The sequence below is a fragment of the Chenopodium album genome, chromosome 7, assembly GCF_948465745.1.
Source record: "Chenopodium album chromosome 7, dcCheAlbu1.1, whole genome shotgun sequence".
Lineage (NCBI taxonomy): Eukaryota > Viridiplantae > Streptophyta > Magnoliopsida > Caryophyllales > Amaranthaceae > Chenopodium > Chenopodium album.
Genome location: NC_137840.1, coordinates 14,035,093 through 14,048,788, shown reverse-complemented (window position 1 = coordinate 14,048,788; position 13,696 = coordinate 14,035,093). Strand labels below are relative to the sequence as shown.

At 35.4% G+C, this 13,696-nt stretch overlaps 1 protein-coding gene across 1 annotated transcript; it reads right to left on the bottom strand.

The window, feature by feature from the left end:
- Positions 1-9,732: 9,732 nt before the first annotated feature.
- Positions 9,733-13,696, bottom strand: LOC145640026 (uncharacterized). The gene is made up of 7 exons (XM_081691338.1): positions 13,307-13,696; positions 12,867-13,190; positions 12,155-12,788; positions 10,718-11,392; positions 10,339-10,457; positions 10,152-10,203; positions 9,733-10,061 (listed from the first exon to the last, which is right to left on the bottom strand). The coding sequence occupies exons 1-7, from the start codon at positions 13,694-13,696 to the stop codon at positions 9,733-9,735; spliced, it is 2,523 nt and encodes an 840-aa protein (XP_081547464.1).

The window sequence follows — 13,696 nt, the reverse complement described above, 5'->3', positions numbered from 1 at the left end:
TTATGCAACAAGATCTACAAATGCATTACAAAGTGTGCTCGTTGCCACATTTAATCACAGAACACGCTTTTGTGCAGGGAAGGCATACGGAGGACAATATTCTTTTGATCCATGAGTTAACACATGTTATTAATAGTACAAAAATCAAAGCTTCAATGGAGGTTGTAAAAATTGATATGTTAAAGGCTTACGATAGGCTGACCTGGACCTTTATTATCAAGATTTTGAGAGCTAATGGCTTACCTAATCAATGGGTTCAGTGGGTGGAGCAATGCATTAATACGGATCTTATAACTCTTTAGTAAATGGGAGGGTTACCAAAACTTTTAAACCTAAGTGTGGTATGCCGCAAGGGGATCCATTATCTCCCTATCTTTTTCTCTTCTGTATGGATATTTTATCTCGCATGCTGCTACTTACGGAGGACATTGCCCAGATTAAAGGAATGAATGTAACAAGGAGGTCTCCTCCCATTTCACTTTTTTTTTTGCGGATAATGTGATGATCTTTTTAAGAGCTTCTGTGTTCTCATGTTAGGATACTGTAAACTTGTTGGCCCATTTTGAAAAGTGTATGGTCAACAGTTAAACCTTAATAAGTCTTTTGTGATGTTTAGCTAAATATTATGAAGATGGACCATATGGAAGGGTTAGGGAATCATCTAAACCTCTAGTTGATGATTTTCAACACAATAGAGAAGATACCTTTTGTTTGATAAGGTGGCAACTAAGGTTATGATCTGCAGCTCCTTGAAACTTTCTCAGCCAGTAAAGATGGTACTGGTTAATACAATTCTGGTAAGCATTTCTTCCCATGTCATGAAGTGATTCAAATTACCAATCTCTATAGCAAATGTTATTAATTCTATTATAGCCGGATTCTTTTGGGCTTCTAAAGGGGAAAAGGTTATGCATTGGGTGAATAAAGACACTATAGATATCCCTAAGGGTATGGGAGGTTTGGGGATTAGATCGATCTCAATTTTGAATGATGCAATGCTGTTTAGACAGGTTCAAAGGATGCATTGTAACCCCCCAACTTCTTGCTTTAAAAACTTTTTACAAGGAGTCGTGCCCTCTTACTACTGGGAGGCGACATTCTATAACTAGTCTTAATCTTTAATGGGAGAGAAAGGGATTTCAAAAAGTAGCTAATGTCTTTATAGATGTTTATATGCTTAGAAGGTCAGCTCGGGTGAGAACATCAAGTCTGCTAACATGAAATGGGTTAATGGCACGGTGCCAGAGATAACTTTTAATCAACCCCTGACAAGGGTTAGGGCAGGTATTTTTAGTGATCTAATTTTAGAAGATCCTAAGAGATGGGATATTGTTAAATACGGGTCTGAGCCGCACTCAAAAACCAAGAGAGGGAGTCCACTTCACTAGTCCAAGGAGGTTGCATCCAAAAACCATATGACAATAGGAGTAGCCCCTTAGCCTTATAAAGTGATTAACTCTCTCTCCTTCGACCAATGTGGGACACTTACATGTGATGATACTTGGGAGGTGTATTCTTCAACACTCCCCCTCACATGTAAGGTCCTTTTTATTTTGTCTCATGTGATTTTTTGGGCTATAGTGCTTCTTCACTCCCCCTCACATGGACTAACTCTTGGCCCAATGAACTTTAGCCGTTTAAGGTCCTATATCGTGAAACTGGCTTTGATACCATGTTAAATAGACCAACTCAACAAAAAGCTTTAGCTAGTGTTTGTGGATAAGGAATATATTTGATACTCTATCACTCCCCTCACATAAAAGGTCCTTTTGGGCTTGAAATGTGGATGTAGCATAGGCCCACCCATACCTGGCGCGAATTAATTCCATTTTGAAGGAGGGGTGGATGAGATTTGAACCCGTGACCTCTATGTCACGTTGACTTCGATATCATGTGTAAGGCCTTGTTCTCTTCACCTTAAAAAATAATATTAAGTAAAAATAATTTCAGTTCGGTAAAAATAAGTTCAGTTCAGTAAAATTAATTTCAGTTCAGTAAAAATAATTTCAGTTCAGTAAAAATAAGTTCAGTTCAGTAAAATTCAGTTTTCTTAAAGAAGAATTATAATAGAAAATCAATAAAAAATAATTTCAGTTCAGTAAAAATAATTTAAGTTCAGTAAAAATAATTTCAGTTCCGTAAAATTAAGTTATGTTCAGTAAAAATAATTTCAGTTCAGCAAAATTAAGGTGAATCAAACAGGGCCTAAGTGGACCATCTCAACCAAAAGCTTGAGCTAATGGTTGAGGGCTCAAGAATATGGATTATACTATGTTAGATATCCATCGTATTAGGGAGCATTTAGAGTGGAATAGTGCAAAAGAGATCCTAAATTTGGAATTATCGTAGGGGCATCAAGGTGACTTGATGTATTGGTTCTTTCATAATTAGGCAAATATACTACTAAGACAGGGTACGCTTTCCTCCAAAGACTGAAAGACTGAGAAGATGATAATCATATGGCGTCTCAATATTCTTTCAAAGTGGAGCCTTTTTATCTGGAATTATGAATGGGCTAGCGATAAAGGCTAATTTACACCATAGAGGAATTCTAGTGGCAATAGCTTGTGATTTGTGTGGTAGAGACCGACAATATACGAAACATCATTTTAAAGAATGTAAGGTAGCTATAAGAATGTGGAACTGTTTACTAATTCTTAACTAAAAAATAACTGAATCAAATCCAATGCGACAATGGATTCAGAGTTATATCCAGCTTTTCTATAGCGAGGATGGTATTCATAGCAATAGAATGTAACACCCCAATAATTCTCCCATTTCCAAACCACTTACTTTAAATAAAAATAGAGGAGAACCATTGGCATGTTACCGCCACGTGTTAAAACGTTAAGGCTTTATTAAAGTATTGCAGCGGAAATCCAACTTGAATATTAAAATAATATAATTTAGAAAACCAATAAGTCAAAGCTTACAAATTGGAACCATAAAGGCCCTTCTTTAAAACCAAATCAATATTCAAAATCCCAAAACATAAATGAAATAGCAAAACATAAATAAGTTCAACACAAAGAACGAATACTCTCAATCACACCAATCCCTTGACAATGCCTATGTCAAATCCCCGAACTTCACATCATCAAGCTAACCTGTGCAATACTGCTCCCCAATAATACAAGTGTAATAATTGGATCATCACAGGGTCATTGAAAGGCGAAGGCCATGACAAAAAAAAAACACACAAAAGTACGCAATCAGCAAAGCTGAGTACATACAAGCTACAACGTACCCAACCTAGCATGCTCAACTAATTAAAGTAATAAACATACAACACGAATTCATTAATCAAGACTCCAAACTTAAACAATTCAATCGACTCAACATACTTTCTAATCAATTCCAAACACTTGACTCTTTATATTTAATTTAATTAATATAATTTGGAGTAAGCAATAGACGAGGTTGTCCAATCCACGAAATCATTTTGGTCCCAAATGACCATTTAAAATAAAAGTTTAGCGCGATGCAAGAATGGGCGCGACTCCATTCTCACAAAGTTAGTCTAGGATCCCATCTAACTTTCATTATAAAATAAAAATGTAAATACCAAAAGAGAAGAGGACATGTTGATCCAACAAGCCTCGGAAAGCCACGGGCTACCACCGTGTACCCCAACCCATAATTGTCAATACTCTAGAAGTGCACGCTTTCTAGAGTTTTATTGCTCATCCATGTTTCACTTTACGTTATTACAATTTTAATTAATAGCCGACTCAATCCAATAGACCATACATAAAAATCATATATCAATTTATTTTTAATCTTATTTAGGACAAGGGTGATCACATCACAAATTGACCTTTAATTTCATTAAACTTCCAAATTATCCAAATTGTTGAACATAGTCACTCCACCTAGCCATTTCGGCTTAATCCACTTTTACTCAACATACTAACAAGTCATGCTTGATTAATAAATAAAATAAATAACAACCTTGTGGAATAATTAATAAATTCATTCCACTTAAACCATTCAATTCCAATCCTTTAATAATCCAACCAATCCAATAAAATTATGCTTGTATCAACATTCCATACAAACAATTAATCCAATATAATTCAACATGTTTGCATCCATAATTCCATACAAACATAATCAATTCACCAAAACATGTCTCATAAACATAAGCACATGAATTAATTAAATGTATAACCAAACAATTTTCATCCAAGTGTTCTCTAATCATGAACCTAAGTTCTTTTCTTTGGTACCTAAACATGATACTACTTACAACGAAGTAGACATGTACGTACCTCGTGTAAACAATTTGGTTGGTCACTTAAAAACTAGAAATCACCTTCTATAAACTCCTCTCCTAAACCAAACAATAACATCTCAATCAATACCCAATCAATCAAATTTACAGCAACACTAACTTACTTTAAAACCTTCAAAATCCAAATCAAACAACACTTTAAAACCCTCCCTTTAGTTAAAATTAAAGGCTTATATATAGTTCTTTAAATTTTCTTCATAAAAACCTTAAAATACACTCTTATACATGAAATTACAACAAGTTTAAAGTTTAATAAAAATCTTAAAATTATTTAAAAACCTCTAATAATCTCCCTTTTTAATGGGTGATTAAACCCTCTTTATAAAACATCAAAAGTAGTACTTAAGAACTATTTCCAGCACTTAAAACTTCAATAAAAAAATATATGCTTAATTAACTTTAAACATAATTAATTTTACTAATCAAACTCAAGGATAATATTTTAAGTATAAAAAAAACTTCGTTAAAATCAAAAACTGCCTGAAAATCATATTTAAAGGCTGAATTTGGCCACGAGAGGGTGGTGCTCACTACCAAAGGTAGTGAGTCTTTCTTAAAACGTTGTTTCCACATCTACCTTTTTGTCAAAATCGGATGAGTTCAGAACCTGATCGGGATTAAAATGGGATTAATATTAATGAACGGAAATCTTAAAATTAAAACACGAATTTAAGTGTTCAAAACAATCTGGAATTAAGTCAAACTAATTAGTATTTATAATCACCAAAATTTCAAAACATCATTACTATAAAAGCCCTAAATCAATTGTTCATAAAAACCCTAAAATCATGATTTTCAATAATTAAAAACCCTAGGTTATAAAATTTACAAAATCTGAAAATTATGACACTTACAAAATCCGAAATTATAAAGTTTAATCATCAAAATACAACTTGATACTAATTAAATTACTTTCAAACAATAAAATCAAAATCCATAAATCAATAATTATAGTTATACAAATTAATAAAACAAAGGAGAGAGAAAATAAGACTAACCTTTTTGTGTGGGAAATTTTTTTGGGGATTCATGGGGTATTTATAGGAGAGAATTGTAGGGTAAATAAGAAGATTGGGCCTCATAAAAATAATGGGTCGATTAAGTAAACAAATGGGTTAGGCTTGTGTGATTGGACATAAATTGTAAAATAAAGGTGCATAAAATAATTTGTTCAAATAAATTTCGACCCAGATTAATAATTTGAAACTTTTGAAATTAAATTATGAAAAATAACAAATAAATATTATAAATAAAATAAATTTTCATTTATAAAATATTCAAAAATACGGGGGATTACATAGAATTACTATGTTTATAGTAAATCTATGGTGCTTATGGATCAAAAAGAATGGAAAGGTTTTTAAATGGGAGAAAGGAGACTTGGCTAACCTTAATCGTCACTAGATAAAGCAAAGAAAAGACTACACACCTGTAGAGTTAAACCAGGCACTCGCAATGGAAACTCTACTAGTAAGGGGGGAGCTGGCTTAAGACCTCCCTGTTTTCATTATGCTTCTTTGGGGATGGAAGACTATCAACTTCATCATAGTCTATCTAGTTCCCATGGGGTTAAGATTTCTTTTGATGGTTCGTGGCAAAAGCAAACAGGTAATGCAGGGCTAGGTTGGACGTTAGCAGCAGAGCAAGATTAAGCAGAGGTAGGGGAAGGGCACTATCGCAAGGCTGCTTCGAGCCTCCACGCGAAAGCTATGGCATGTTTGATGGCTTTCAAGTGGGCTAAGGAAAAGGGTTTCTTGAAGGTCTTTGTATTTACAGACTGTGCTAATCTGCTATTCTTGAAGGTCTTTTACTCGACATTCTAGAAAAGTGACAAGAACAAGAGATAGGGATTATAGAAAAGCGACAAGAACAAGAGATATACAAAAGACTTCAAGCATGATTCAGACTTGTTTTGTTTGAAAGATTAGTATTGAACACGTTCACCAGGCACACCTAGTTGCAAATAAGTACAGGAATAATTTTACCAGCTTTATTACTTCGTTTGTTTTGCCTTTGCTGTTCTAAAAAAAATGTATGTTAATATAGTATAAGTAAAAGTAATGCAAATATTATAAAACCAAGGGAGTATAATATGACAGTCACTTAGCTATGATTTGAATCATTAACCTGAATACCCATTTTGATATTCCACATGTTGTATTAATCTAATCGTGTATACGATGGAAGAGTGAGCAAATACTATCTTCACTTGCATGATGGATTTACAAATTTTCATACTCCCTCCATTTTTAAATACTTGCTCCATTTATCTATACACGGAGTGTAATACCCTGTATTTTCATACATATTTTCCTAATTAATTATTATTTTCTAAAAAGGGTATTTTAGTAATTCAATTTACTATTTAAATCTTGGAGCCAAAATGATATTTGAATTTTGGCGCCAAAAGTATTTTGAAAACTAATCATTATTTTGAATAAGATTTATTATCCATTTATCCTATTTTATAAAAACCGGATTATTTATATATTTCGGATATTTTAATTAAGGCAAAAGCTATATTTTATTATTATTTTAATGAGTCCGAAAATCCCATTTATTTAGCTAATAATTTCAGATTTTCTTATATATAAAATCTGATTTTATTAGTTAAATTATTTGATGAATATTTGGTATTTTATTATTTAATTATTTATTACAATAAATATTATTTACACAATTATTTTTTTATTCCTTTAAACTAGCAAAATATATTCCTAAATACTAAATAGGAAGGCCGGAAATATGAGCTTAGGAAAGCTCAATAATTTCGGCCATCCCATAAAGATTTTGGGAAAATATTTTGGTAATTTGTATTTTTAATTATCTCCCTTAAATCTCCTATTTTCCATAATTCTAATTCTCCATCTTTTTGATATCCAATTATTATATTTTCTTTCCATTCATTCTTCTTAATTATTCCCCACGCAATTCCAATTTCCTTAACATTTTTCATGACATACATACCTTCCATATTCAGTTATACACAATCCCTTCAAATATCAAAACTTTCCTTAAATCTTTGTTCACTTCTCCAAGTAATCTCTTAAACCCTAATTACCATAATTCTTCCTATATTTTCCTACCATAATTCATGCTCATACTAGTCTATAAATACCCCTTCATACCTCTCACATTCTTCACACCAATTCTCTTCTTTTTCTTCTCCTCAATTTTACACAAATCATCCCGTTCATCTTTGAAGCCAATTTTCGGGCACTTCTGCTCAGTTTTTGGGGTAGTGACATTTCACAGAACGTTGTTCCTCTCGAAATATCCTTGAGGTTAGGCTCAAGAATCACTCAATTCGGAGCTATATCGAAGGAGTTATAGCCTCTGAAAGTTCTGCCTTTTATTTCCTACGCAAATCCAATTCTTTTCTTCTCCTTTTCTTTTATTCAATTATTATTATTATTATTATTATGGGAGATTAATATAAAATTTTTATGAGTAGTTTTAATTATATAAAATCAGATTTTAATAATGTTCATGTTGAATTAATTTAAGAGGTTCATGTACATTTAGTTGGGAGGGTTTAATTTAATTATTTGTGATTATTTGTTAACCTTATATTGATTAAGGTTATATTTATTTGTAGGGTGCTTTTGATCAAGCTACTTGAGAGTTCTTTTGAAGTGTTGTTGGCTAAGTGAAGATCAAGGTACGTTAGGTGGCTAGATACCTTGAAAGTGATCGATTTGAATAACATGTTTGAATGATTTTATGATGAATTGAATTGAATTGAATTGAATTGAATTATGGTTTATGAATTAAAAGTATGTTTAAAGGATTGTTTTTAATAATTAAATTGGAGTATTGATTTTATAACATGTTTTGATTAATTAATTTATTATTCATGTTTAAAAAGGATTGGTTTTAAAAGCATGTTGAATTTATTAAAAGAAGTTTGAATTATTATTATTAAAGGTTGAATTATTGGATTTAAAAGAGGATTTATTGAATCATGGATTTATTATTAATTATGCTTTATAAGCATGTTGGTAATCCCACTATGCGGATTTGATTTATTGATAAGGCCTTGGACTTTGCATGACCGGGTCTTTCCTCAAGAATAGCCTTGTAACATAAGGAGACTAGCTTGGGGGTGTGCACACTTGGGAGAGGAATTGGTTTTAATATGAGGAATTGGTTTTAAAATAATTGGATTTGGTTTTATTGATTATTGATATTGGAATTATTGAGAATTGGTTTTAAACCATGAGTTTGGAATTATTAGATTATTTATTGGAAATTGGTTTTAAAGCATGTTTGCGAATAAATTGAGTTTAATTATCTTGCACTTATCGTACTTAGCATATTTTGCTAACTCGTACTTCTTATTTGTTTTGGTTCGCCCTGTTTACCGTAATGGTAAGCAGTGTTGCTTATTTTCAGGTTGGAGTCAATAAGTGATGCATTGGAGTCCCGGGATTGGTTTTCACTAAATTAGGGATTTGGTCTTGTATCTATTTTGAGTACTCATAACATTGGTTACTATTATGACTATTATTAATAAAGAAGAGTATTGAAGTTTCCGCTGCAAAGTATTGTTATTTTTAGTAAGTTGAGTAGCCTTGCATAATCACGCGGCGGTAATACGCCTAAGTCTATCTCTACGGTATAATTATACGTATTATAATAGTATTTCCGTAGAGGGAGATTTGGAGGTGTTACACGGAGTTTTAGGAGAAATTGGAGAAAGTAATAAAATATGGAGGTGGTGGGGTTATGTCAGACTAATTAGGGCTCAAAAGCTTAAGCCTCATTCATTGATTGATCATCCAATATATAGAGTACATAGTTTCCTAAAGTCTAGCAAAAATATTCTCAAGATATATCAACTACCTATAAACTAGGAAACTAAATATACGAGATAAATATCACAAAGATATGATAATATTCCTAATTTAACACCCCCCCCCCCCTCAAGTTGGAGCAGTTGGAGTGAAGATGCCCAACTTGCCAAGTAATAGATCAAATTGAGATTTACCGAGAGCTTTGGTAAAAATATCGGCCAATTGTTCAAGTGTAGGAACATAGGATGGATCAATCAAACCTTCTGTAATAGCATCTCAGACGAAGTGACAATCGACTTCAATATGCTTCGTCCGCTCATGGAAAACCGGATTCTTTGCAATATGCAAAGCGGATTGACTGTCACAAAATAATTTGATAGCCTTAGGATGTTGCACTCCCAAGCTCAAAAGTAGCCGTTTTAACCACTTCAACTCCATTGTGGTAGCACACATACAACGATATTCAGCTTCCGAAGAACTTGTAGAGACAATCTTCTACTTTTTGGTTTTCCAAGAGATAGGTGACTTGCCAAGGAATATTAGCTACCCTGTCAAAGATCTACGTGTCAAGGGACACGCGGCCCAATCTGAATCACACCAACCCTGCAAGGTTAATTCCCTGTCTGATCGTAGCAAAATACCTTATCCCGGAGTTCCTTTCAAATATCTCACAACTCGTAGAGCTACCTCCCAATGTTCAGTTCTTGGAGCATGCATGAACTGAGACAAAATATGAACCGAATAAGCCAAATTAGGCCTAGTGACAGCAAGATATATCAATCGACCAACAAGTCTGCGATACTGTTCCGGATCATCAAGAAGAGAACCACTAGCTAGACCAAGTTTGTGATTCAGCTCCATAGGAAAGCCGGTTGGCTTTGATCCCAATAATCCTGCTTCTGAGATGATGTCAATAATATATTTTCTCTGGCATAGGAACAAGCCCGAAGAACTACGAGCCACTTCAATTCCTAAAAAATATTTCAGAGTACCAAGATATTTCATATGAAAACAATCACTAAGATATGCTTTGAAAGCCCTTAACGCAGCGGAATTATTACCAGAAATAATCAGATCATCCACATAAACAAGTACATTAATTTGCACGGCACCCTTTGTATAAGTAAACAAAGAATAATCAAAATATGATTGCCGAAAGCCATATGCCTTCAAAGACTTTGTTAGTTTGGCAAACCAACATCTAGGAGCCTGTTTTAGACCATACAAAGATTTCCGAAGTCAAAATACCTTATTCGGATGAGATGATTCGAAACCCGGGGGGATTTTCATATAGACTTCCTCTGCAAGATCACCATGAAGAAAGGCATTGTGTACATCCATTTGATGTAGTTCCCAATTTTTCGAAGCTACAATAGCAAGAAAAGCTCTAACTGTTACCATTTTAGCAACGGAGCAAATGTTTTGGTATAATCAATGCCCTCCTTTTTATGATTGCCGAAGACGACTAATCTGGATTTTAGTCGTTCAATACTTCCATCGGAGTTATATTTGATCTTATACACCCACAGACTGCCTAAAGGTCGTTTGCCGGGAGGAAGATCTTTCATCGTCCATGTGCCATTTTTTTCTAGAGCTTGAATTTCATTTTACATTGATCGTCTCCAACCTGCATCTTTCATCACCTCCTTAAAAGACCAAGGCTCTTTTCCAGAAGTAATAGCTGCAATATAATTTCTGTAATGTGGAGAAAAACTGTCACAATTAATATAATGCGCTTTATGGTAAAGAGTACATGACGGATGTCGTGGAGACGAAGTGTTAGGTGATAGAGATGGAGATGGACTGTTTGTAATAATTGTATGTGTAACAAAATCTCGGTGTTTGACATTGGGAAATTTCTGTCTCAAACCCCGACCCAATTCTGCTTGATGCTCAGTGTTCATAGACTGCTGGGTTGTTTCATGTTGTTGTCCTGTTGCTGCAGAGGGCTCCGTGCCGCCCCTACGTTCATCAGGCTCCTGGTCGGTGTCCTGGGTACCTGCTGCTCGCTGCCGCAGCCTAGCAGAAGGCTCCCCACCCTCCCTACGGCCAGCAGCATCCAGCCGCAGGCTCCCTCCGGTCTGGTCTGCCTGCTGTCCGTGGGTACCTGCTGCTGGGTGCCGAGATGGAGGATGCTCACACACTGGTGTAGAAGTCTCTTGAGGCACATTACCCCAACCTTCACCAACCTCATGAAACCCCATACTCACATCATCAAAGTCATACGGCACATCCATATGAATTGGAAATTTTTTTTCCGGAATGATATTTGTGGAAATTGGATCAAGAAAAGGAAAAACATCTTAAAAAAAATTAACATCACGAGACACAAAAAATTTCTTGGAATCAAGATCAAACAATCTCCAACCTTTCTTCCCAAACGGATAACCAACAAAGACACATTTACGACTCCTACTTGCAAATTTATCACCCTTAGCTTTTTTACTGTAAGCGAAGCAAAGACACCCAAAAGTACGTATTGTGGAGTAAGATGGGTTTGTGCCAAATAAAATTTCATAGGGGGATTTATTTTGCAAGAGAGGGGAAGGAGTTCGGTTTATTAAATGTGCGGCCGCAATAACACTCTCACTCCAAAAGTATATAGGCAAATTAGCTTGAAATCTCAAAGTTGTACCTACATTTAAAATATGTTTGTGTTTCCTCTCAACCCGACCATTTTGTTGCGGAGTGCCAACATATGATGTTTGAAATAAAATGCCAGTTGCATTAAAGAAATCACGCAAACAATTAAATTCGATGCCATTGTCACTTTGTACGATTTTAATTGTTTGAGAAAATTATCTATCCACCATTGCCACAAAAGACATAAACATACGGAAAACCTCCGTTTTATCAACTAGCAAATAAATCCAAACAGCACGAGAGAAATCATCAACTATAGTAAAAAAATAATGAGCACCACAAGACGATTCATGTTTATAAGAACCCCATAAATCACAATGAATTTTTTCTAATATTCTAGAGGCTTTGTTCTCACTTATAGGAAAACTAGATCTTGGATGTTTAGCACGAAAACAAAATTCACATGCTTGATTTAAACTACCCTTACAATTATGAACTGGAGGGAGAAGTTTCACAACTTTTTCCGACAGATGACCCATACGCTTGTGCCATAATTCTAACAATGCTGAAGATTCAAAAACAGCCACATGTTGCACCGAAGCCCGTCCTTCAAAATAAAATAGTCCATCCCGCCTAACACTCGTTCCAATCAGCTCCCTCGACTGGTCCTGTATAGCACACATATCGGAGTTGAATTGGACTGTACAATGGGCATCATCAATTAATTGCGATACAGAAATTAGATTGCAACGTAAATCTGGAACAAATAGGACATGTGTAAGAACAATTTTAGAGGATAGACAAACTGAGCCTTCCTCTGTGGCATTAACAGTTTTGCCATTCGAAAGTCCAACCGGACATTGTGAGATGTGATTTGTATCAAAGAGCCATCTGTCATCACAAGTTATATGCTTAGAAGCCCCTGTGTCAACGATCCACAAGTTATTATCAAACTCACCGTTCAAACGCTCGTCGGGATTGTGAGTGTTACCAACAAAACCAGCTATTGCCCTCCAATGTTCTACTGTAAAAGTTTGAGAGGAACCCCCTGCTGAATCCACCTTATTTGCTGCTGTAGCATTTGCACGAGGTGGATCACGACCTTTAGAACTAGTCTGCTACGGTTTGCCATGTTTTGAAGGGTTCAGCCACCAATCTGGGTACCCTTTGAGTTCAAAGCAATTAGAATTTACATGTCCAATTTTCTTACAATAGGTACAATAATGAAGGCCGGACTTATCTGGCTTCTCATTATGGGTTGTTGTCCTCTGTTTTCCGGTGTTGGTTCGAAGAGCAAACCCCACTGCCTCGAGAGCCTGCTCATCAGGGATTTGCTTGGCGAGCCGTACACGTTCGTCTTGCACAGCCAACTGGTACGCCCGATCAAGCATTGGCAGAGGATCTTGAGATAAGATATTAGTACGAGTATGTGTATAATAATCAGTGTAAAGGCCAATCAAGAACTCATGAAGTCGAGTATTTTCACGACGGGTTTCATGCTCTACTCTAGCTGTACACTTCTCACAGCAAGCACAAGTAATGAGCGGCTCATGGTTGTTCAATTCCTCCCATAGAGCCGTCAATTTTAGGCCACCGACATTGTCTTCGTTTGCTCACACTTTGTAATTGACACCTTGAACTGCTGAATTCGAGGACCGTTGACGGTGGCAAAGCGAATTTTGAGAGTGTCCCATAAACGCTTCGCATCTTTGTATTTTGACAGAGTACCTTTGACCTCTGGGTCAATTGTGTTCATAAGCCACGAAATCAACATAGCATGAATGGTGTTCCAATCTGTTTGGGTACACGGAGAGGAAGGCGTGGTGATCGTACCATCAAGGAAAACAAATTTACGTCGTGCCTCTAATGCAGTTTGAATATCCCCTGCCCATTCATCGTAGTTTTCACCACGAAGCCGAGTCGGGGTTATGAAATCACCAGGTCTGTCATGAGGACCTAGGTAGTATGGAGAGGTGATGTCAATTCGTGGTGTTGGTGGTGGTGGAACATCATCGCCAGCCAT